Source organism: Branchiostoma lanceolatum, chromosome 10, assembly GCF_035083965.1.
Source record: "Branchiostoma lanceolatum isolate klBraLanc5 chromosome 10, klBraLanc5.hap2, whole genome shotgun sequence".
NCBI lineage: Eukaryota > Metazoa > Chordata > Leptocardii > Amphioxiformes > Branchiostomatidae > Branchiostoma > Branchiostoma lanceolatum.
In genome coordinates, this window is record NC_089731.1 from 20,257,460 (window position 1) to 20,284,503 (window position 27,044).

General features: G+C 40.9%; 1 protein-coding gene across 1 annotated transcript; it reads right to left on the reverse strand.

The window, feature by feature from the left end:
- Positions 1-9,370: 9,370 nt before the first annotated feature.
- On the reverse strand, positions 9,371-23,377 carry LOC136443257 (beta-1,4 N-acetylgalactosaminyltransferase 1-like). The gene is made up of 10 exons (XM_066440422.1): positions 21,143-23,377; positions 18,836-18,970; positions 17,093-17,199; positions 15,246-15,286; positions 14,373-14,556; positions 13,761-13,847; positions 13,320-13,507; positions 12,639-12,779; positions 11,830-12,055; positions 9,371-10,260 (listed from the first exon to the last, which is right to left on the reverse strand). The coding sequence occupies exons 1-10, from the start codon at positions 21,361-21,363 to the stop codon at positions 10,070-10,072; spliced, it is 1,521 nt and encodes a 506-aa protein (XP_066296519.1). The 5' UTR covers positions 21,364-23,377; the 3' UTR covers positions 9,371-10,069.
- Positions 23,378-27,044: the final 3,667 nt, after the last annotated feature.

The window sequence follows — 27,044 nt, forward strand, 5'->3', positions numbered from 1 at the left end:
AACTCAGCTCTTTTGAAGAGCCAACTTCTTCGGAGATTCATGATATCATTTTAAATTTGAAAAATCCAGCCCCAGGTCATGATGATATAAGTGCACTTCTATTAAAGCAAAATATCTCTTCTATTTTAAAACCACTCACTCATATTTTAAAACTTTCGTTGTCAACAGGATCAGTACCGACCGAACTGAAAACAGCTAAAGTAATCCCGTTATACAAAACTGGAGAGTCTGACATCTTTTCTGATTATAGGCCCATATCCATCCTTCCTACATTTTCAAAAATATTGGAAAAATTAGTCTACAAAAGAATTTTAAACCACTTAGAAACAAATAATATTCTCTATTCTCATCAATATGGTTTTCGTAAAAGATATTCTACATATATGCCTCTTTTATGCTTAATTGACAAAATAACTGAAGCCTTAGATAACAATGAGTTCACTGTAGGCATATTTCTAGATCTGTCAAAAGCTTTTGACACTGTTGATCACAAAATACTACTTGACAAATTACAGTTCTACGGCTTACAGTATACAGTTCAAGACTGGCTCAGAGATTACCTTTCGAACAGAAAACAATACGTTACAAATGGCACTTACAACTCACGTCTTAATACTATTTCATGTGGCGTTCCGCAAGGGTCTATACTCGGAACCCTTCTGTTTCTAATCTATATAAACGATTTAGCAGATGTATCACATAAGTTATTTGCTCTTCTATTCGCAGACGAAACAAATTTATTCATGTCTCACAGGGATCTCGTCACCTTAGTCACTAGTATGAATGAAGAACTAGACAAAGTAAATAAATGGTTTAAAGCTAACAAGTTGTCTTTAAATGTCAAAAAAACAAATTTCACTATTTTTGCTGGCAAGAATAAGAAATACTCGAAGGAAGACATCCAGATAATTTTAGATAACAATCTTATTAGTCAAGTGTCTCACACTTGCTTTCTAGGAGTCTTAAATGATGAAAAATTAACATGCAAAAATCACATTAATCACGTTTGTACTAAGATTTCTAAGAACATAGGGATTATACGGAAAGTAGGAAATCTTTTGTCTCCTAAAACGTTTATTACTCTGTATTATAGTCTTGTTTATTCCTACCTAATCTACTGTAATATCGTATGGGCGAGTACGTATTCTACATCACTTAAACCACTCTTGTTACTTCAGAAACGGTACGTTAGAATAGCCACAAAAGTCTCTTTCACTTTCCCTAGTGCATCGTTGTTTAAAAAACTAAAAATTCTGACCATATATGACATAAATAGACTAACATACTAGTATGTTGATGTATAAGATAAAACATAAATGCCCAAACCTTCCTGAAATTTACCACGGCATCTTGTTAACTAACTCAGACATCCACAGCCACCTCACAAGACATAACTATTATCTTAGACCAATTAATGTAAAATCCACCCAGCGTAAATTTACAATTATGTACAGAGGCCCCAACGTCTGGACCGGCTTAAATATGACTTTAAAAATGAGCCCCACTCTTGCTATCTTCAAGTCCCACGCTAAAATTGATTTTATAAGTAAGCCTACTTTTTCCTAATTTGGTTTCCTTTTCTTTTGCTTAAAGACCCCAGTAAAACTATATAAATACGGGATAATGTAAACTATAGCCTTCAGTATGCGCCTGGCAGCCGTACAGTGCACATCAGTGGAGGCCTGGCTGAGAAAGTTTACCATGTACAAGTTACTCTTCAAGTCATGTTTGAAATCTATAGATAACATATAAGAATTTGAAGTATGGCTACACATAAAGAAGTTAGCTTGAAGGACAGTTAGCCAAGAAATAAAGTAATGACAACACTGGCTTGCAATTTAGTTTGAGACATTGGCTAGCAGTTATATGTACTGTTCTACAGAGCCCTATTCTATGCTGGTTACAACAACAAGAAGACGCAAAAAGTCATATTTCTAGACACACAACCTAGGCTAATGTTGGGAAGACATTGGAAATTTATATCCATTTAGACACTCTAACACAACGTTGACAGGGTCGATTTGAAAGTTTGAAAATTTGAACAAGGTTCGCTTCCCCCAAACTGAAAGTTGTAGATAGCATTGTCTTGATTATCCAAGGGATCTTATCTGATTGAAACTTCCTCGGATTATGTGACTTTTTGATAGATATCTGGGACATTCTGCATGGTTTGATACTGTTCATAGAAAAACCAGTACAGAAAAAAGTTTGAATTCTCTGACAGTTATTATGGTAATCTGTCCCTGCTATTGTCCCAGGCTGGCAGACATCTAATCCTTTTATGAATTTATGTGGTTATGGGGGATTAATCCAGCCCTCAACCTGCTGGGCAGCTCACAGTAGGAGCACTCCCTTTACGACTTCCCCAGGGCAAGGTTTTGGTTCCTTTAACAATAGTCCACTGTTTATTAGTATTATTTACTTTGTTAAGTAGCAGTCCACCGCTATTACTTTGTTTAATACTTTTCATTTACTCTATATTCATATTTATGTATGATTTATCAAGTTATGGTAAATTCTTTACTGTATTGTTCTCATGACCCCTATATTGTTTCATTTTGTTTATCATCCAACTTATTTCCTTTGTATAACTGATTAACTAAAAATGTTATGATTTGATAAAGGGAGGCCTTTACATAAGCAGAAGCTTTTTGGCCTGCCCTGCACTGTTTTATTCATTCTTGTATTTATTTCTTTCTTATGTATGTATATTTTTAAGTGCGAAATAAAAAAAACAAATAAAAAAAAAAAAAAAAAAAAATAAAACAAATCTAGAAAGCCGAGTTTGTGATATTTTCTCGCTAAGGTTATCTAAGATATATATATTTACCGTTTTTTAAATATTTCATATTGCATATTCCACAGCGAGACAAAACGTTATATCAACTTGGTAAAAGTCACTAAAGCCCCTGTCACACTTGTGCGTATAAGCCATTCCGCGTGAGTTCCGTGTTGAACTTTAACAATACGCAGTTGTACGCTCAAAATATCAAATTTTTTCCAGTTATGCGCGGCGCACATATAGCGTGTGAATAACGAATTCAACGCATCCAATGCGTTTGAGACACGTGTAATTTGCATATGAAGTGCGCAATAATTTTATCCTTGCAGCGAATAGCTACGCATCAGGAGCGTGTGCTGAGCGCATTCCGAATGCCCACAACGACTGCCGGCCGCATGCCTGGCGCATGCCCGGCGCACTTCCGACGACTTTTCCTTTTATAACAAGTTCAGATTCGACTACAAGAACAGCATGGGGCGCCGGCCGAAACGTGGCTCTTCCACCCGCGCTAGCCGTGGCCGTGGCCGTGGCTCGTCTAATTCTGGACCACCCGTTGAGGCGTCTAACACCCCTGATGCTGTAGGTGACCGTGATGGTTGTGTTGGCCATGGTACTGAAGACAGTCCAGTCTCACTCCCCTGGTCACGAACCTGCAAACGAGGGTGGTGAGAAGGAGCAGACCTCCGGGTCCCCATCACCTCAGGTCTCGTCTGCTACCCCCCAAAAGCCACGAGCAAAGAATACCAGCTACTCCCTAGATGCTGAGGTAGAAAAGGCTTTGGTGGAATGGATCAGGGAGAACGATATCCTCTGGAACAGTAAGCTGATCCGCTACAAACGTACAGATTTAAAAGGGGCTCTATGGAACGAAAAGGTGAAAGAGCTAGAGAAGACAGCCACCTACTTGAAAGGCTGGTGGAGGTCTATTGAGGACATACTCACAAGGCTACACAAGAGGAAGAGCGGAGATGGGCCCAAGGACCTCACAGAGAGGGAAGAATGGATTTTTGCCACTTGTACTTTCTTGCGGCCACTAGTCCGGCACGTGTCACAACCAATGAGAAGTGTTAGTATGGAAATCATTGTCAATTTCTTGCCAGACATTCATCACATTCACAATTTTCCATGTCTTGTTCTTTTCTTGTTGGTAATACATTGCTATTATTCGCATGAAGTTTTGGAAGGCCCTTGTGTCTTCGTTTCGTAACTCCACCATTAATTGGTGATAGATCCCAAACTGTTGTCTTCTCAGACGGTCCTTTGGCGTGCTCTTCTCCTTCTTCTCTTTCTTTGACGAAGGAGATGGAGTTGTAGGTTGACGATGTCATGCTGGTGTTGGATGACAGCAAGCATGAGGTGTCGCCGGTTATGGCCTGGATCTGCCATGTTCGGAAGGTCTATCCACCCTGGAGTCAGAGGTGCCCTCGTATTTATACCAAATCTGGAATATGCCCCGGATGTTCGTCGAGCACGCTATGTGAACGATATCCGTTAGCTATCTGTGCGTTTGTCCTACGCTACTGGTACGTGCAATGCGCTGCCCGATCGCAGGACGAACGACACTAATTCGTGACGTATATTCTTATTCGCTATACGGTCGATCATCATGCGTTGTATCTACGCTGCAAGTGCGCGATGTGGTCGCTGCGCAGAGATCGTGTTGCAAGAGAAGCGTATTACGGCGATTGGAGTGCAAACACAAAGCGCGCTCGTACCTTATTCGACCGATGTCGGACGTGTGAACTGCGTTCTTATAACGTCTGAGCTGCGTCCAAGCATTCGCACGAAAGTTTTCGGTAGTTTCAAAAATATCAGGCGTACTGGGCCGTGCCTTGCGTGTGCCTGCGTGCCTAAAACTATCACAAAACGATTGAGAAACGCATTAGGTGCGTATTGGGCGCACGCCGGCGTATGACAAAAATGTTAACACGCAACTCACACGCTCATGTTATACGCACAAGTGTGACAGGGCCTTTAAGATCGTTTAAAGGGAGTCCAAACCACTTAATTGTCTATTTCAGTCCTCTATGAAAATGAAAAACAAGGAGCCCTGGGTGTTGACAGTTGAATGTTTAATGTTTCTTTCTTTGAAACAATCAATAATCAGGTCCCGCGGGTAGGGCAGAGAGGGAAAATATAGTAACGCAAGAGGTAAAGATCACGGCGATGTTGAATAATCAAGGAGTGACGTCATGGAAATGGACGAAACCATTTAAGACACGGTCCTTCGTAACCAATTACCCAGAATCCTTACATATTTTTTTTGTAATTGGAAAGATTGGAGAAGTTTACCCTCCCGAGTAGTAGTCCTGTTCGTTCTGCTATTGCAGTGGTCTGGACACTCTTCGACTGACATATAATAAATATTTATCATTCATTATGCAATTCTTATCTTAGCAAAGACGGTTATTGAGACATTTCCTCATAAATCTTGTCAATTTGCATGATTTTTGTCTGGTAACGTCCACATTCACTTACGTTCCAAATTCCGAAAGGATGAAATTCCCATCATTTACCACTATAGTACTACAGTATATTCTCATTAATCATTCAAATTAAGTCTTAATTTGCATATCAATTATATCTAACGATGTTCCTCCCTTTCCTAGTCACACATGTCACATGTTTGAGAGTCCTGTCATGGAATGAAGCGGATTTGTAAACTTTCCTTATTAAGTATGCAAATTAGGTCCTGGTCAGCATAATCAGCATATGATCATGTAAATCATACCATAAGCTTTTATCTGCATATCAAAAACCACGACGATCAGTCCTTCTTGAGTTATTCTCTTTCAAACTTTGAAACAAAATCGGATCCAACAGTTCCGCCGCTAGGGGGTCCAAGGAAAAAAGGAAATAAGTATTTATAAGTTTGAGTGTCTTGTCAAATGTCTTATTTTACATGATGTACAAGCGGCTGTGACAAGTTGTGTACAACTTGAGTCCGCCGTCACTTTGTCTTTGTCCATTTATTTTTAGCATCTGATGTTTCTTTGAATAAAAAAGGTAGAAAGGAAAATAATAGCTCACGACAGCTAGGCTCGTTCTGTACAGCCTGATTGAAAACTCTCTGACATCAAAACCGTATGGGATTTATATAAATGGCTTATTCAGGAATTGACACGCAGAAATTAGAACAGCATTGCAGCCGTTGTTACCTTCTTGGACAGTTTGTGGACAGTTTGTAGAAGAACATAGCTTGCAGGGCACTAACCACAAGATGAACTTGCCACATTGCTGCAGATGTCGAGCAAAGACAACCGGTGTACTTCCCTTATCTTGTCCAGGTGTCGAGCAAACAGCCTAAGACGAAGCCACTTCCTTGTGAAGTCACGGGACATGTCATTGCTTACGTTTGGTCGGTGCAGTTGCCGTAACCATACACCTGCATGCAGCACCTGGTGGCAGCGAAGCGTTCTTCTCATTGTTCAGCTACTATACCAGCGGTATGCTTACAATCCGTCAAATCAAATATTTATCATTTAAGAATTGATGCGAAGAAGGACGGGGATTCATTCCAATGACTTAACATGACAGTGAAACTTCTGACAAGTGCATTTAGCAGACATTATTAAAATGAATCGTTTTTCCTACTTTAGATATCATCCCTACCAACAGCATAGTGAGTACAGGGTGCAGGTGTACAGATGAGACAAAGTCTTTCTCCCGCAGCAAATCTCGAATTTCGAAGCCTCAATCATAACTATAGGTATGCTTCACTCCTTTGATTTCGTATCTATTACTTTATGCATTAATGTGACATATTCACGATGCTATTGTTGTGTTGCTGTTCTATATGTTGTATTTCTCCCTTTGATCTATTAATGAAGTGTCCTCTCTACCCTTCAGTAGTTTAAAGCTTGACTCAGAATAAATCCGGACAGACACTAACTCAGTCAGAAGTACTTGTTAAGTTGTACCGTTTTGGAATAGATATTGATAGATAGTCCTCTCGCACGTATCAGCTATGCATCATGTTTGATCAAATTAAAACCCTTCTGTGTATCGCTTCAGCATAGAAACAAAATAACTTACATCATATCACTTGGAACGTTTGTTCTGTCCCGTCTTGTCTTGTCAGGCCAAAGGTATTTCATGCTGTTTTTCGTGCAACACGTCAAAGTATCCATAACTTCGCCTGAAAGCTTTTTCACTCAAAACGCCCTCTATCCTATTATTCTTTTACTTTTCTCTTGTGGTTCTTTGACAAGATAGAGGTACCTGTAACACTAGGCTAATCAAATTAAACAATGAGGGGATTTGAATGGATTTTGATAAGGCAGGTATATAGCAATAAGGGGTAATTTTCCCCCTAAAACCTTTACCATAGGTACCCGTGCTTTAAAGTAGAATGCAAGTTGTCAGTCTATGGGGCCCAAACCTAAACCACTTCTTCCTGTCATCAAAAACATCTAACAAACTAAAACTAATGCCGCATTCCGAAGACCAGCCCACATCGCAAACATCATGACAATCCATCAAGAGGTTTTTAGGTTATTGCATTATGCTTACCACAAATATCCAAAAGCGCACGCAGGCACACACGCGCGCGCGCGCACGCACGCACGCACACACACACACACACACACACACATACACTTGCTGTCTATCGCTGCTGTTCTTAAAAGTTATTTTTACTTCCAAAATTTCAGAAGTATTCAAACAGATCTTATCTGTGAGCTAAAATTCTTTACAAAGTAAGTCTGCGCACCTCAGTGTTTAACGTACGTTCTGCGTGAAGTTTTACCAGTTATTTTGTTCCTCGTCCCGCTCTTTACATGAGCACAACCGTTCATTTCACGGTGATACGGCCAAACGGTCAAACAGTAATGTTGACGTTTTTTAGGCCATGCCTGTTAATCTTATGTCTCACGTCATGGTACAAAATGGACTTCAATCGGTTTAGAAAAAAACTGTGCGTGAGATGTCGGTGTTTCGTTTTTCCAAAGCTTTTCTGTTGCAACAATTATGTGACATGGAGAAGGGAAATCTCTGTAGGACGAGTATCATGAAAGAACGCCGATTTTCAACATTTTGACGTAATACGATGCGTTTTTAACAGGTCGGGATTTTCCGTCATGGCCATGCGTTTATCACGTGAACGCCACGTGCTGCTGATGTCGAGAAAATTCATAACACAAACATTGTTTTCTTCCATCGCGTCAGGCAAGCGGAGGGACAAACATAGTGACTTTACTGTCATTTGTCCGTAGACTGCTTTCGACAGTTACTGTGCATTTTTTTTTGTCTATGTTCTTCAAGCATAACGCTAGAAGGGAAAATACTGAGGTGGACGATAATGGGTAAGCCTGCCACAATTCTACATCATATACCTTAAATACATGCTCGCACGGCGTTAAATAGGCGGTGAAAAACTTACAGACCATGCATTTTCTTTTTAGAAGAGCTTTCTGCCCATGGGTTTAACATTTGCCTCTGTCCGCGCGGTTTTAAGATAAATAACGTTTTGAATAAATCGGACGTTAAATGGTCGTATTACGTTACTAACCGTCGTCCTTAAAGCAGTCCTAAACTCCAGAGGGGGGAGTTATTTTCCAATAGATGATAATTTTAGGAAGTAGAAATGAATACTTTTTACGGTTTACGATAAAGTACCCTCTAATCCCGTGCGCATAAAAAAATTCACGTTCAGTATTCTACTAAAGTTCTACGGTGACCCTCTATTTTCAAATTAATTGAATTAAACAACCTCAGCCTATGGCTGAATACAATGTGTCTGACAAGGCCTGACAAAAGTTAGGTTACAGAAAGCATGTCAGGGGGGATAAGAAAAACTCGTATTGTTTTGTGTTCTTTTATATCTTATTAACAACTGGCCTTATCATTGTGCTTATCCCCTCCTGATTTATGCCAAAAATGTTCACGATGAAAGAAGTGTGTATACGTATAGGGAATACATGGGTAGGGTCTGCACGGGTTTAGTGTGTATCATATTGTTAAGAAAAAACACATCCTGTGAAATTCACCACATGCGAAATTTTGTAAAAAGTCGTCTGATTCTGTATTCATTGATACATAGTCAAGTGGAAAATGACACCCACTTCTGGAGTTAAGGGCTTCTTTAAACGACCATCAGTGAAAAACCTTTTAAAAACTTTATCTAGTCTACCTCCCCGGAGTAATCTCGATGTAAGATGATGATGATGATTGTAAAATTATACTCAGTCATATTCTCTTCGTTACACGAATGAAAGTGGATAAGCTTACTCAAAAATGTGACATAGTTAACAGGGTACTGTACGGAAAACTTTTGTCTTACGTTTGTACAAATGCCTGGTATTCTGACACCTGAGTAAGCTGGATAAATATTTGTCGTGGGGAGGGACATGAGCGGACAATAGACAAAACAAACCGTATTGTTGTCAAGACAACATCGCACACAAACAACAATGCAACATGATAACTCTTGAAGAGGAAATGTAGATTTGTCTTCTCCATTGCTATTGTTTTCATGCGTATGATGACACTATAGTTTAAAACTTAACAGAATAACCAAACCCTGTAAAACTGCGTTGAAACACGAACATGTACTTTGCAGCAATGTTGACAATGATGCACGCTCGGAAATGTATTTTAAGTAACTAACTTTTATTGATTGCCAGTCGAGTCCAAAAGACTGTTTACATCGACATAACGCTTCATTCAGCCGGCGGTTTATTCTGTAGTATAGTAACCTCGGGGCCAGGGGTCATGTCACCAAGGGAAAAGCGGACCATTGACCTTGAATAAGACATGCATCTCCAAGCAGATGTAGGATCAGGCCTTTTCTGCGCGTGATCTGCTGTATTTTGCACCTTTTGTCTGGTAGTTCGTGATTTGATGTAATCTTGTTCGCCTATATGGGGATAAAACGTGAATTACTTGAAAGACTTAAAAAATGTCGTAAAAAGTCGCACAGAACAGGGTTGATCCTCGTCTGTGTTTATGTCTGGTAATCAACCCGCGGGGCCGGTATGGGGTTGTTTTACCGGCCCCAGTCCTGACGTTTTGGCCGACCTTTTATGGCATCCGATTACTATAGATCCTTTTTATAGCTGAGTAACTGAATCCCACCCATTACAGATGCCCCGGTGTGTGTTTAATTGACCTGGGCGGGCGGATAACACACCAAGCACCGAGGAGTTACTGGGACACTCACGATGGGATGGTTAGCAAGCTTGATACGGTACTGCAACAATCTGACAAATTCAGCTCCGACTACACATACGAATTGCACAAGTCGTCAGATTAATGCCTACATAGAATTATACTTTAAAATCGTATCGTCTATGGTTTAATCCAGCAGTGTATGTTATCTTTAAAGTACTGTCGCCTCATGATAATATTCCGGTAGTTCCCGGATACACCTCCCCCTCGGCGGAACTTGTTGTAGTCCTTGTTTCGACTGGATTTGTGGTCTATACGCACCCCCTCACACGCTGCCATTCGCAATCTCCCCATAGCATCCACAAAGAACTCTGCAACACAAATATTGTGGTCAGCACACAGCTTTATATCTCACATGTCACAGTAGAGATGGCGATTCAGGACAATCGGCGATTGTCCTAGGACAGATCGCGATCGCCATTTGTCCTAGGACAGACTGCGATCGCGATCTGTCCTAGGACAATCGCCGATTCTACTAGTAGAGATTGCGATCGCAATCTGTCCTAGGACAAACGGCGATTCTACTTGAACAAATTCTGATTAGATGGAAATGCTTTGGAAAATAGAATGAATCATTGCATTACATTTCAATCGTGTTTAACATGCTACCTACATTTAACAATTATGAACTATTTTAGGTGAATTAGTTCATATTTCATGATGGATAAATTTCATGTGAGTATGTTTTCTGATAAAGTACTTTCTGATAAATTTGAGTGACAAAATTTTAATAATGTGTGAAAGATATCAGTTGGAAGAAGGTGATCCAATAATGTTTCGGTATGTAAATTTTGAGGTGTCAAGATAATACTCACAGTTTCACACCTATTGAATTCACAACATTGGGAGAACAATAACAATTGTAAAGTGATAAAACAGGTGTCAAAATATCAATCTCAGTTTCAAGATACTACAGTTTCACACCTATATCATTTTACAGACATTATATACATGTACCGAATGATTTCACAACTTTGGCAGAACAATAAAGATTAGAGGGTGCTCAAACATTTTTGCTGTATATTGCTGTTTCCTTTATCTTAGCATCGATTGAGTTTTCATCAGAGTTTATAACTACTAAATAAAATCATGGTTTATAAAAAAATATTGCTGTTTCCTTAATATCTTAGCATCATTAAGTTTGGATCGCCGTTTGTCCTAGGACAGATTGCGATCGCAATCTCTACTAGTAGAATCGGCGATTGTCCTAGGACAGATCGCGATCGCAGTCTGTCCTAGGACAAACGGCGATCGCGATCTGTCCTAGGACAATCGGCGATTGTCCTGAATCGCCATCTCTACTGTGACATCACATTTACGTAACATCTGATGCATATGTGTCCACTAATATGTCCATGCGTCTCTTTTTTTAGTATCTGCGTAAGACAGGTTTTAGAAATCAGGCACTTTAGTATTTACTTAGGTCTGAGGTATTGCTTCTGTAATGTTACTCTCAAGTATTGCTCCGAATTATTATGATGTTGTGATTTCAACTCAATTTTGTTCTTGGTTGTCAAAATTGGTTGTGGTGAATAAAGTGCAAAGCACAAAGTTTTTTTTAGTTTTTCCACATATCAACATTATACATGTTAGGCCACAATTAATAACTAAACAACGAAAAAGTCACAATTACCTATCTAATGTTCTACGTTGCAAAATTTCTATCGTTAAGTGAGAATAAGGAAAAATAGTGAATATGATACTAAACTTGCCATAAACAAACGAATAGCATGCCAAAGAGCCCAATATTTGCAGAAGAACAAATTTATGAATTTTAAAACAGAAAAGAATAGATGGAAAAAAAGGTGTGCACGGACTACTCGCGAAGTTCTGCATCAGGCATTTTTGTTTCAGGTAGTCTCTGAAATCGTAGTCCTCACCTGTATGTCCATAGCGAGAGTAGGTTGGATCAAATCCCACAGCGCGGACTTTGTCCGTTCTACCCATGTAGAAGTTGGTGACCTTCGGGGTCAGATAACAGTGTGGGTAGCCGGGAACGCGGCCGTAGTGCCCGTGGCCTTGAACCAGACAGTCGCCATGGTCGTCTCCGGGTAGGATCGACAGCTTGGAGTACATGAGATTCCTGTTACCAACCCTACCAGATACCTGTATCATTGAAGAAAAAAATGTAGCTTTAGCTATCAACATATTTCAAAGGTCTGAACGTATGTTTTTGATTACTGAAGCAATCAATCAATCAATCAATCAATCAATCAATCAATCAATCAATCAATCAATCAGACAAACAAACATTTTTTGGAAGCAATCTTCAATCAGTTTTTTTGCAGTTTCTGTTAATTCGGCCTTGCTTATCTAATATTTACTTTGTTCCTCCCCCAATGTGGATGGTATGTGTTGATTCAAAACCCCGAATGCTGAAAATGTTAGGGCAAACTGAAACAATGTATTACATGAAGCTTATAAGCAATATGATCCGAGAAAGTAAGTTATGAATTTTCATACAAAAATCAGAAAAAAAACAGGCAAAATCAAGTCCAATCATAAAGTAAGGTCAATGTTGATGACGCCATTTACCTACTTGATTGCCCAAAGAAATCTTTGTAGGAAAAAACTGGTTCTGTAGAATTAAAAAGAAGAAGAAGAAATCAATGGATACTCTAGCCGGCACATGTACCTAGTGGTACAAGGTCCCTGTTAATAGACTAATTCGTCACAACAGAGTTCTTACCAAATCCAGATTAGTGTTGTCAAGAACCTCTACAAACTTCTCCAACTTTGTATCGTTGACAAACACATAGTCGTCGTCCACCCACAGGAAGTAGGGCGTGGTTACCTGTGACAAGGCTAGATTCCTGCCACCGAACCAACCCTGCAAAAAGTGTTTTCCAAACAGATCTTAAAAGGATTATATGATTACCATTGTGGTTGAAAGTCTTAAAGGTAAAGTCAAATCGGTCAAATAGGCTCGCTTAGTTGCCTTGAGCTTGCATACATAGCTTAAAATGATACTGATCTTTTTCGTTTCTAGTTATATTTATATCAAAGTAAGCTATGTATCACGTAGCTATGTTTTACAAAAGTACTGCTGGGGGTCATCGACCTTTACCCATCAAAGACGGCTGGTGGTATAGACTTCCTGTCGGTAATTTTGACCAATTGCTGACGTCACATGTCTGTAAGGTCACGTGATCTAGGCAACTGATCATTGGTTGATCGGAAATCAGAGGAATACTGCAGTAGGACAGTCGAATATTCGATGGGCTAATTCTTTTTGTGTTGGAACAAAGTTTTAACCACCAACACAGGCGAGCTTTCATGCTATAAAGTTGTTGAGAAAGAAAGCTGTGAGAAGAAACTGTTGCAATCTGAAGCGTCGTAAAAAGTTAACAAAGTAAACAGACTAGCTTACCGCTCCAAACGGCATGACGTAATGATCAGTGTTTTCCGCCTGGAGGTCTTCCACAGGGCGGCTGTCGTCTGCAATCACTATCCGGATTTTGGGGTAGAACATCCGGGTACTGTTGAGGAGAGCCTTGACGGACGGATATCTCAGAAACGTCTTAGTGATGATTGTCACCTTATTGTTGATGTCGTTGTCTAAGTAAGAAGTCAGACAGAGCGAGATAGCCTTCAATTCTGGAACTGTAATTGATCCTTCAGATATAAGGTAAACCAGAATGATAATAGTTACCTTTTAAAATTTTACTAGACGTTACATTTTTGTATTTAAAAGTCTCCAACATCTTAACATGATTCAGGGAAACTTGTGTAATTTAACTATAATATGTAACACATAGGCGTAAAGACCAAAGATAACTATATCAAAATAAATAAAAGTTAAAATGAAAACCTTTTCCAGGATCATAGAGGCGTGGGGACTTCCTGACCCGAATGCGGATAGAAAATGTCGCCTGATAATCCAGGTAACTGAAGTGTACTGAGGAAATAAAAATGAGCAACCACAGGTGGTGGGTGCATAGCAACCGGAGCGTACCGACTTGATTAGTGACATAAGAAACAACAATAAAGCAACAACATAGGACACCAAATACGAGACACTACAAACGCAAAATACAGTTATCATCAAGTGGCATTCTATCTTTGATCATAGATGTGTGATGTTTCAAATTTGAACAGCCCGGGTTTTATCCTTTTAGCTTACCCGGGCTCCCGTACTCTTGAGGGAGTGGGTATGCGATCTCCTGTAGAACTAGATAGAATGGCACCCGGGCTAGGTATTTACAGTCTTCTCTGCTCACTTCGTTATTGTCAATTCCTGCGATATTCATCCAAAGTTATGTTTTTGACTTACATCCTTGCAGTCAAACACACACACACACACACACACACACACACACACACACACACACACACACACACACACGCGCGCACACACACGCGCGCGCACGCACACACACACAAACACACACACACACACACAACAACAACAACAACAACTCACCTAAGTCCCTGGCATCTATGTCGTACACGGTGTTCACATACACCACGGTCTGGAGCTGACGGTTGAGGAGGACTAGAGAACTACTGCGCATGATCAGACACGTGGTACGTCGTCCGTCCACCTGTACCCCGGACAGAGTCTCTGTCACGTCGAGCACGCCGTAATGTGACGTGTTGAGTTGGACCTGACATGTGTGGGTGAGGTTGTGTGACAAATGAGACAGGGAAAATTATTGAAACCTTGTAGGCTAAAGCGGGTATCTCACTGGTCTACACCGAGTTTTGAAAGCCACCCGTTGCCGATTTGTTATGTGAAATTGTTTATTTCTTTTAATCTTATGCATTCTGATATATTCGATTAACAAACAAAACACAAGGTTGGGTCTTTGTTTTTTAATAACCTACAGAGTGTCTTATATGGTTGTGAAGGGACACATGCAAACTAATGCTAAGAAGCACAAAACAAAATCATTTACTTTCTGGCGACATAACCCACTCGGCGGCATTATAGAACCTTGGCCCGTGTAAGAATCCCCCCCCCCCCCAATTTATACGCCGGGCATCTTATGTTATTTGTGGTGCGGAACTCACCCAATAATTTACAAACACAAAGTTCAAACAATCTACCAATATTTATCTGTAGACATTCCAACATGAATTCGGACATGATGTCTGGCAACGCTAAAGGGTACTGTTTAAAAAAAATGCACTACCGTTCAATTTAATCGTCAAATTCTGACATTGGCCAAAAGCAATTTATAAACTTAAAAAACAAATCTAAATGAATGTAGATGAACATAACTGATAGAAAAGTCTATTTACAAGATATGTCGCAACCATTCTTTTGTAAGGCGTTATACGATGTGTACGTTACCTGGTATTCCTCGTTTTCGCTGTTGTCAACCACTTCGAGGCCTATAAACATGGCGATAAGAGAGATTTACCGCCATTCAATGTGAATGATGTTTGAATAATGTAACATGCTACAAGCTATGTGTAGACATGGTTAGCCCACACCATCTTAATTTTATGGATGACGTCCGCGCGCGCATTGATATTCGCCTGTTCTCCTCCGAAGCTCCACGGAACTCCGGAACTTGCCGACCTAGATTGCCACAAAAAGCCAGCATTGTGCAGGCTTGTCGTAAATGTTGTAATTTAACGTTACTACCACAAAATACGTAACGTAAGGCATCAAAGTTCACAAGAACAAGGGGCGTACCTGTGTATTGGTATGTCATCGACGTTGGCAAGGGAAATGTTACGTTTGCACAGTTGTACGAGAGACTCGCGGCGGCCAGCGAGTATCGCCCAGACTGAATTTTAAACACGATCTTTCCAGAGTGGCTCTCACACGTTTCTTTTGTAACGATGAGAGACATGGGCCAGAGGAGTTGAGGCATTGGTATAGAGTCTCACAGCGAGATTTTTAAGTGTCAACCATATGCATGTTATGCTTAGTATAAAGTCCAAAGCCATGTATGTTGAAAGTACATTTATGAGTATTCGAGTATTCTCATCACAGTCATACATCATCCACAGTCCTTGGAGCCAAATACCATCTAATAGACTAAGTATACATCTTTGATCGTTCTTTTCAATATCTCAAACATCGATCACTTCAGCTGCGTCTGCTTAGATGAACAAACAACCTACATGTACCTCCTACAGATAAAGACTTGTTGCTTGTTTGATACGCTGTGTTCTGTGGTTCAATTCGCAATACCAGCTTTGTAGTGCTGCGGTTTGGCAGCATTTTTCTGCTGGATTTTTTTTTTCGCCCGCGCGTATTAGTTTTGGGGTCTCCAGAGAACGTCATCCATAAAATTAAGATGGTGTGGCTTTGATAGCCTTGGTAAAGGACAAATATGGAATGTTGGAGGTCGGTTTGTGCGCGTACGGCTATATTTGCATAGAAGTGGGCGGAAAGGGAATCTTTCCTTCAACATTTAAATTTGTGTTTTTGCAATTTCGATTTTGTATGCTTTGCAAAGCTGTAAGAATGTTCGAACACTTTGAATCACCTAGCGTCAAATAACCATCAGATTCAGGGTGAATATTTGAACGCTGAAGGGCGCCTGGTAAAAAGATAAATTTGGACGACATAGCACCGATAATTCCAAACAGATTTACGACATCTCCGCCCAGATGTCGGCTGATCTAGGAGATGTCGGGGAAGAACTGTATAAATTGGGCCATAAACTGCAGGGGTGGGTGCCGCTTGTTATTGGTCCTTAAGCACATTGTTTGTTAAAGGTGGAGGAACAAGAGCCGTAACAAAGGTGTGAGACATTGTCCCGAACTATGAGAAGTAAGAAAATCATTTCACCTTGTCCTAGAAGGCAGGAAGTGAGAAACCTGTGAAAAATAGAGACTGAGTGAGTGAGTGAGTGGATGAGAAAGAGAGAGAGAGAGAGAGAGAGAGAGAGAGAGAGAGAGAGAGAGAGAGAGAGAGAGAGAGAGAGAGGGAGAGAGGGAGGGAGGGAGAGAGGGGGAGGGAGATTTAGAAAGAGTGGAAGAGAGAGAGGCTGAATATAAAGAAGGAGAGAGAAAGAGATGGAAGGGCGCAAAAAGCAAAGTCCACCCGGCTGCATAGTGCACCATGGGTGTCTATAACTTCTCTGCCTGTGACGCGACATGAATGCAGACAGTCATCTCAATTCAAGTCACGGAGTATTCGCAGATATGTGTTGTAAGTAAGACAGCCTGACGGTGCCTTACCTGGTATTTCTATCACTCCCTCCGGAACCACGGCCAAACCTTGAGTTGGGTAGCTGAGGGGAACGGAGCCATTGGCAAACAGCAAAGTTTCCCTGGCGGACTCGGTCCTAAAGTGAAAAAAAAAACGGACGCCGAAACTCTTGTTTTAATTATTATTGAGCTGGAGCTGCATGGGCATTTTTGTCAAATGTTCCAAACAATATACATGTAACTGAAGAAAGGAAATACGGATTTCCGTCATTTTAGGCATACAGGTACATGTGTAACTTAGGGAGAGATGTGCACAATTGAATATACGTTAGTTGCATTAATAATGAGGAAATTCTAAAATCCACTGTTTCCAATAACTGGACTTCAATAAACATAACGCATGCAATTTCTGGCAGGAAGAACAAAAATAGATACCAAACATGCTAAAGAGGAACTCATTTTACATGAGTAATATAAAAATGGCATATAAATGATGGGAATTGCATACTTGCGACATGCACAAGTTAGCTGTAGTTGTACATCGCCAAGCACAAAACAAGAAATTCACAAAAGCTCTAAACATTTCATGGAGGCATATGGTCGCCGAAATCTAGTTAATCATATTCTCTATGTTTTTTCTCTATGTTTTAATGGGCGGATGGTTCCCTGTATTTATCATTTTTCTTTGAACAATTCAATAAAAAAAGAAGATGATTATTGGATATAAACAATATTTCTGGTGTGCACCTTTTTCTAATCTTTGCCACAATAATACCATTGGCTAATATTTTATATATGTCTATCTGTTACAGCCACCTTTATAGAATGCGATAGATTTCAAGACTTCACACAAACGAACGGCAAAAGTTTGATGTGAGTGCTGATGTTTTACTCAAAGCAACAATTAGACTCCATCGTGCTCTTTGACTCAGTTTTTACTGCATTACAAAAACTGATAAACTGAATATATCCTGCTTTGATCTCTGTAATATGATATATCATATCTGACGTTTATAAGCAGGATTGCTGTGTTTATGTATTTTTTGGTTCAGTTGTCTTGTATTGACACGAAATATTTCGATTATTTACAGATACCGCCGGCCGACAGTGTATACACTATATGTATATCATGAATATATATCAAGACCCCTGGCTGGTTCTGAGAGTTGTCACATCCAGTAATTATGAAAGACACACGTATGTATTGATCAAGGGAGGACGGTCTGTGTTTTTTTGTCGAAGCCATACCTGTAAAATGGCCCTTAAACCTTCTAACTTATACCCGCTATTCTGACTACCATGTAGTTGCTGCTGCTGCTGTTGTGTATCCGGGTAAAGATATTTTGTAGTGATCGTGCCAAAGCTTGTAAATAAAGCGAATACATTCAATCACCGGAGAGGACTGGTTTTTTATAAGATTAGAATCTTAGGTTGCCTATGCAGATTTCTGCATTTACTGCCAGGTACTTGTGTTTGTAAAGTACATACAGGTCCGTTCCATTGCATTATAGCGTATACATTACAACAACAAGGTAGAATTATGTCTCCCGTATCAAGATAGTCTAAGTAATAACAATACAAGATACCTGGCCTTCATGACACAAAGTCATTTTAAGGCAAATAGATAACTCAGACAGAAAACAAAGATTGTTTACGGTTGTAATAAGGAAACGTCTAGGCTGGTCTCGTGGTCAAATCCTAAGGATGAATACTACGTCATATAAAACATTATGAATGATAGCTAGTTCTAAACACGAGCTCGTGAAACCTCACCTTTTTCTGTACTTCAGTAGTTCTTTTTTCTTCCTCTGCAGCACGTCCACTTTTTCCCCTTTCGGAATAGCGTTGGCGAAGACTAATGCCTTTCTAGAGCAGTTGCAGCGGCTATCTGCGACCTGGTTGTCCACCCTACAGGAAGGAAATAAGGACAACCTATTGAAGTCTTCCGCAGAAACATTTCGAATACCTGTGTGATAAAGAAAAATGTAGGCACCAGAGATTCTCTAGATCTAGCCCGGTTGACTCGCGCTATAGGGGCCAGTCCAACATCCGGCGTCTGCGGGGATCGGCCATTAAAGCCCCGGGCAGCTGAGTTTGCGTTACACAGACTAGAAAGTCTCCAACACTAATGAAATCAGCTCCCAAGCTCCGGGCGTGGACGGTTACCTTTTGATGTAATTTGTTAAGAGGACAATTCATTCTGAGCTGTTTGTACCGTGCACATCTGAATGCTCCACAACTTCATCGGTGGACACGTTCAAATATGATTTGACATAACGTAGCGCTAGCGCTAGTAATTATCGCCCCATTGAGTCAGAACGTCAATTATCGGACACATCCAAATTTATTACCAACGTGAAGAAATATTGAGCTCTTGCATGGCCTGTTTAACGCCATGTGAAGAAGTATTTATACTGCGGTCTATGGTTTTCAAAAATGTGCCAGGACAAGCCTAGGTTTACCAGCTATAGTCCACTTGAGTCGTTCTCTATGTACTGCTCTACACGAATAACATAAATCAGAAAATGCCCATAGAATTTTCAAAATAGTCTGGCAACGAATAATAGTTTTAACTATTATTCGTTCACACCGCTTGCTTGAGGCGGTTAAAAAAAATACGTTTTTTTTCGTCAATTTTGGCAACATAAGTGGCACGTGGCAAGACAAGAATGTTTTGAGGTGGCGAAGATGTAATGTCGGGGCGGTGGGTCGATGGGTAATCCAAATTTCCTCAAACTGATAAGTGTTTCAAACCTGGAATCATCATGAATAGTTTAGATATCAATGAAAGGATCGATTTCAGAGACTCTTTATAAAGATACTAGCTGTCGTTTCAGTTAGAAAAAAACTGATGACATACGTGGTGTCAAATTACCAATCAAATATGCCATGCTTGACGTTTCCAGGTAACTTATTGTCACGGCTTCAGGAGTTTATTTTGTTGTGTTGCTGGATTAAAACTAATTTCATTGCTTTGTATAAATCATCCCATCGAATAGTCTTGTTGAAACTCCCGACAATGTACACTGGTCTTAATGCGTTTCACTAAATTGTCAGTTTTGACTTTTAAAGTATCGGTGTAAACATTAAGATGGGGGCTGGGCAAACGCTACTGAGATATTTGAAATGCCGTGGCCCGCCGAAGGTTACCGTAACATGATACATGGTAGCAGTGATGTTTTGTACAGGTCACAGGTAATTCTAGCTGCACGGTGTTTGTCTTAAACTGTTCGCCTTTATGGTTCGTGGCAGCTCATACCAGGCCCCGTAAGGTATACGGTCTACTGACCTACAATGTCCAGTCATTTACAATGGCGGGAGTAACTTTTCAGCGGACAAACCCACCACTAGTGGGAGGGGGGGGGGGTGATTGACGAAAATTTGCCGTCAATCCTACTGTTGAAATGAACGTTTCAAGTTTATTGAAAGAATTTCATGTACACCTTCTCTTGGTGCTGTAGGACTGAACTTACGGTGTGAAATGAAGCGCGCTCCTACCAAGGTGCTCTTCGTGGAAATGCGTCACACAAGGAAGTAAGTCGCGCGATTTTGATATTGTGCCGTTTTCAAGAAGGCTGTGACAGAACCAACCACCGACAATGATTGAAGGCAGTCTTTCCATTATCAAGAAAGCTGAATTTTGCCCAACATTTACACGGCTATCCCAAGAATGCCCTCAGTTTCCAGTCGCACGACGATCTTGCAACGAATATGGCCGTGCTCTAATTCACAGACATGAACTCAGTTTATGTAACGGTACTATCTCAATGTCGATGAAACATTTTCTACCGTTACATTTTTGTATGTACTTAAACAACAATACATGATAGAAAATAATGATAAAACGGGCCATCGGGACTGAGTAATGAATAATAGAATACCTGTATCAAATGTACATGTCTACGTTAGTGTTGCTATCATAATCAGAGAATCAATATAAATGTGTTTTCTTTTTCTTTTAAACAACTTCTGCCTGCCATTATGTTCGTGTCTATTTTCAGGAACATACTCGAAGAGAAACGTAGTCAAAACTAGTCTCAAATTCACGGAAATTAGAATCATTCAGAAAAAGGTACTCACTGTGAGGCGGGCTGTTTCTGTAGCAGGTGTCTTGTACTGGGTCTGTTGTAGTGTGTTAACCTTTCCCCCTGCTTCTTTAGATAAGTGTAGCTGACGAGTCCAGTTAACGTGGTCACAAGAAAACACACCGCGAGGGCTGCTCCAAACATAAATCCACGCGACGCCGCCATCTTGAAGCTCAAGTCTTCTTTTGTGATGACGGAAGTTTTCGTATCTGCCATCACGTGATTACGGTGTTGTATAACAAGTAATCAAATCCTACTTAGATCCAGAAATCAGTACATTAACAACACGCTGCACACAGGCACGTTTATGTATGGTGTCATAGTATTTGAGTTTTCAATCTTCGTATCCTTCCACGGTGTGCTGTACGACAAGCTCTAAAACAGTCTGTAACGTTACATTGAACTTTCCTCGGTCACGTACACGCCACATAGCCATAAATAGCACACACGTATTTTATCACATACTAGTAGTGTATTGTGGAGAGCAATGCTAAAGTCCAGTATTGGCTAATCAGTTAATCACTTCACTGATGCAATATAGATTACCTTTGTTTGATAAGCCCTCGCTGTAACTTTAAACTAGCCTGCGATACCCCTATCATACACCTGATTCTGTATAATTATGTGGTGCTAACACCCGCAGGCGCTGTTTAATGTAAAGTTAAACAAGCCCCGGTTACACATAGCCGAACATGGCCTCCCGTCTCTAAGTGCGGTCTGAATTCGATCTCTCGGTGATGTTAGCAATATAGAATGATGGATTAGTTTGATTAAAAACGAAAATGACCCCTCTCTTGATATTCGCCTAATGTATCCATCTTAATTCGTGAGAGGGTTGGCAATCGGTTCTGGATTAGTCGGGAGAGATTCGGCAGTCTGCGGCTAGAGGTCTTGATGGTTGGGCGTAGGTTAAGAAGCATTCGGGGTTTGGTTGGGGGTAAACCGTGTATTGTTTAGGAGACGGTTGGGACATGTTTGGCGCATGTTCGGGGCATATTCGGTGCATGTTTGGCGCCAAAGATAGGCGTGGCCTAATTCTGGTCAGACTGCTCCCGAACTACCGCCGACCCGAGCCGGCTAGCGTTCGGGAGTCATGTTCGGCTATGTGAAACCGGGGCTTACACGTATAACATTCAAAAACAGGTCAAAGATAGTCATTGTCTAAAGATATACACCGAGACTACAGCTTCAGAAGACATTTCCTAACCCGAGGAAATCATAAATACATATTTCTTTTGTATTAAGAAGAAGCATTTCTTGCCGATTAATGTTATTTATCGCTATTCTGTGTGGTTACAGTCGGCCTGAACGTCATTTTTAATCAAGGTCTATTTGTTCATGTCACCCTTACCGCGTGACCCAACAAAACCGTCCGCGATTTAAATTGTTGGCTTTGTTTGAATTCAGTTTGAGTCCGACCTTGTGGACTGAAGTCCACGACATCACTAATGTAAGGTTCAGTGCACGAGTCCGATAACAGTCTACTCCATCAGCAAACAAGAACGTACTTCAAACAACTTGTTGGAAATGGTTGGAGTGTTGAGAACCTTTCCAAACCTCTTGGCTCCATGCTGTGCTCTTGGGAAAGCTATCTAACATAACTTCCCCACTCTACCTTATAAAGCCCACCTCAAGGTAGTGCGATAGCGTCCTGTAACTGATAAGTAATAACTGACAGCCCAGCAGCTAAACTGAGGACTGGGGCGTATGCATACAAAAATGCCCAACAAACGTCCGGCATTGTTCTTACTCTCTTTTGTGTGGCTTGGTGACGTGTTCCTCTAGTTGACATATTGGTCAATGACATTTTGGTTGTTGGCTGACTAGAAGCGGAATTGCGAGGAGCTTTCAAATATGCATTGATCTTAATTGCAAGGATGCCGATAGCAAGGGGGTGTAGCTCATTTTGGCCCTGACCGGTGTCGCACCGAACTCCTGCACCGCCAAATTTTCGCTACGTGGGGTGGTGCGCGTGCATGTAGGGTTAGGGTAAGGGTTTTGATTGGATTGGATTTTTAGGCTATATAAAAGGACGTACAACCAGGGCTACCCTACAAGCCGGAGGCTATTATAAAGGGCTAGTGCTGGCAATTACAATTAGAGAATGCAACATACGATACAATGTACATTAAATTGTGTTAAGAGAGTTAGTTTTTACGTACGTGATAAAATTATACAAAACATGTTATCTTATATACAGAAACGGTGTTGGTTACTATCCTCACATGCGTTATAAATCTGTGATGAAGACGTTAAAAGGCTCTAAAAGCCATCTGGCATAATTATTTTGTATGTACGCTATGTACACTATGAAGGCAAGTCGTTTAAGCCGGCGTCACAATTCATGCGAGCATCGGCCGATTTTGTAGATCGCCGGAAGCTCGCCAAATTTCAAATTCGCCCGAGCGTCGACCGTATTTTTCGCTGAAAACCTGCCCCGTCACAAATTGAACGGAGCTCGGGCGACGTCCGTCGAACACTAATAATCATAAATCCCACATAAGACGGTACCATCTCTTGGACACGGACGAAGTCAGAATCAAATGGCCTGGTAACAATCTCAAATTTGGACCAACTTTACTTTCTGAGTTGTGGCAAATCTGTAGGGCACGAGTGAAGTAGGTGGGCACACTGAAAATAATAACATAAACAGGAATTTTGTTATAGACCAATCAAAATACAAGCGCAGGAACCACAAAGTCAACAGATCAGTCGTTTAACCCCGATCCAAACATTTTCACCACATAGAAATCGACCGAAGCTCGGACGAACGCCGTCCGAGCTTCGACCGACCGTTGATAAGCCTATCGACGCCCTGCCGACGCCTGGGCGTGCCTCGGCAGACAAACATAGATCTATAATGACTCAGTGGACTTTCAACTAGTCATTTTGTGGAGAAAAAACTCAGGAAGTGAAGTCAAACCTCAAAAGTCAAGCCGCAGCTCATAAATATACAAATTGAAACATCCAAACCAATACCAAAAAAGAAACAATAAGCATTGTCTTCGGTGTCCACATTCTATTTATGATAATTTTTTTTTTGAATGAAAATTTAACTTTGCATTGAATTGTCTTTCATTAGAAAGGTTTGGCAGCATTCTTTGACAAGTTGATATTATTAATATTACAGTCTCATTTATCATCTTATGTTTTAAACCAAACTGTCGTTTCCTTTTATCTATAAACAAGAAGGAGTTCGGCCGAGGCCCGTCCAAGCTCCCATCGACACCTGCACAACGCTCGCCCGAAGCACGCCTTACTTTTCATGAGTCGGCCGGAACACTGACGACGGTCGTCCGACTATTGTACAAGGCCCGTGCGAGGCTCGCACGAGGCCGAAGAGTTCGGGAGACCTCCAACCGACCAAAAATCGGGTCTAAAATCCTCGGATGCCCGCCCGAATATTGGCCGAGCGCTGGGCGTTGCTCGGGCGAGCTACGGGCAAACTGTTGACGAGCTGTGCGAGTTCAAAAATCGTCGCCGAGGCCTCGCTGAATTTAAGTGCAGCTTCCAGTGACACGCGAACGTCGGCCGAGCTCCGAAAATTCGCCCGAAGCCCGTAGAATCGACAGGACGTCGGTCGTACTTTGTTTGTTTTGTTTGTTTGTTTATTTATTTAACCAGGAATACAGTATCGCCTGTCGGCGTTTTTCAACGATTCCCTGGGGGGTTCAACCCCTTACATAATAGTACATAGCAACAATAGAAATTAAAATAATAACAAATAATACAGGAATTAACTTAAAAATATAACTATTCATCAAACAGAAATCCTGAGTTAGATAATAACTGAATTAACGATAACGTAATAGGCTAGAAATATTTAGCCAAAACATAATAATGAAGAATCAAAACAATGACCCAAACTCAAATATAAATAAACAAGAAGTGAATTTGCATATCAATGGGTAAATCATAAGAAAACTCATGTCAAAAATGTGGGTCACTACAAACGTCAAACATAACAGAGAAAAGAAAAGTCGACTAGAAAGGAGTTTGTATACATATATCAATGTTTAGCAGGGAGGCAGTGGACATCATATAGCTGTTTGAAAACTGGAAGTGATCTGGCTGATCTAAGATGTTGTGGTAGTGTGTTCCAAAGTGCAGCCCCCGAGGACGAGAAGGCTCGTCTTCTGTATTCCAAATGTGTCATTGGCAACTGAAGGCCCCCTTGTGCTCTTAGGCGGGTGTTATGGGTGTGTACATGGGACAATTGGGTGAACATTGCAGTGATGTACAGAGGAGTCAGGCCGTTAAGGGCCTTGTAGACAAGTGTAGCTTTACTCTTCTTGTGAATTTCGGCTACTGGGAGCCATCCTAGTGTGTTGAGAAGGGTTGATGTAGGAGTGTACCGGTCACAGCCAAGAATTACCCGACCTGCTCTTTTCTGCAGCTTTTCAAGCTTATCAAGGTATCCCTTCCCTCCCTGGTCCCAAACTGTACTACAGTAGTTTATGTGGGGTATGAATAACGTTGTGTACATTAACCGAAGAGCCTGACTGCTGACATATGGCTTAACGTACTTGATAATGCCAATTACCTGAGCGAGTTTCTTAAAAATGTGTTCGAAGTGATAGCTCCACTTAAGTACGTTGTCAATGGTAACCCCCAGGTATTTGAAAGCATTTACTTGTTCCAGTCTGGCCCCGTCTAGTGTAATAGTAAGCTTTATATTTGCCACATTCTTTCCATGTGTACCTATGAGCATTGTTTTGCACTTTGTAGGGTTCAGAGAAAGTTTGTTGGCAGCAAACCAATGAGAAAGCCGGGTTGAATCACTTTGGAGTGTTTTCTCCAGAGTGTGAAAGCTTCGCGCCGCAAAATATAAGATAGTATCATCGGCGTACATGGAAACTTTACACGACTGGATGCAATTTGGTAGATCGTTTATGTACACGATAAACAGAAGTGGACCCAAAATGGATCCCTGCGGTACACCACAGGTGACACAAGTTGAGGAGGATAAAGCTGAGCTTACACCCGTGCATTGCTGCCTACCAGTCAAGTAAGACTTAAACCAGCCACAAGCTGAGTCTTCCACGCCATAGCATTTCAGTTTTAGAAGAAGTATGTCGTGATCTAGCGTGTCAAACGCTCTTGACAGATCACAGAAAACTACACCAGTTAGCTCTTTCTTTTCTATGGATTGAGTCCAGTCTTCCACCACAGAGTGTAACGCTGTCTCACATGAGTGTAGTTTTCTAAATCCAGACTGACAGGATGTTAGCAGTCCTTGGTGGCTCATGTATGCGTACAGTTGGTTGTGCACTACTCTCTCAAGAATCTTTGATACCCCCGACAGAAGGGACACAGGACGGTAGTTATTCGGATTTGTTTTGTCGCCCTTTTTGTGTATCGGCATGATTTTGGATTGTTTCCACTTTTGTGGAAACTCTCCGGTACTCAGTGAAAGGTTGAACAGTTTGGTGAGAGGACGACCGAGAATACGTGCACCAACTTTCAAGAGCCTATTGTCGATGGTATCTTGTCCAGTTGCTTTATTAGCTTTGAGGCTGGACAGTAGATTTATGACAGACTCCTCAGTGACGGGAGTAAAAGAGAAAATACTGTCAGCGTTGTTGACAAACTGAAAAGGGCTAAAGTGGGGAACAGTGTTTGAGATTGACTTATACAAGTCATCTATGACTTTGTGGAAAAACTTATTCAAGTATTCCGCAATTCCCAACTTGTCAGTAATATTCTGATCTTCATGCTGGATACAATTGATGGTATTCGGTGTTTTACTTGGAAGTAAGTTGCGGATGGCTTTCCACATTCCAGACTGTCCCTCTTCAGACCCTTGTATAACTGACTGAGATGCATGCTCTTTTTTGGCTTTACGACACAGGTAGTTCACCTTGTTCTTTATGCACTTGTATTCTAGCATTTCCCTT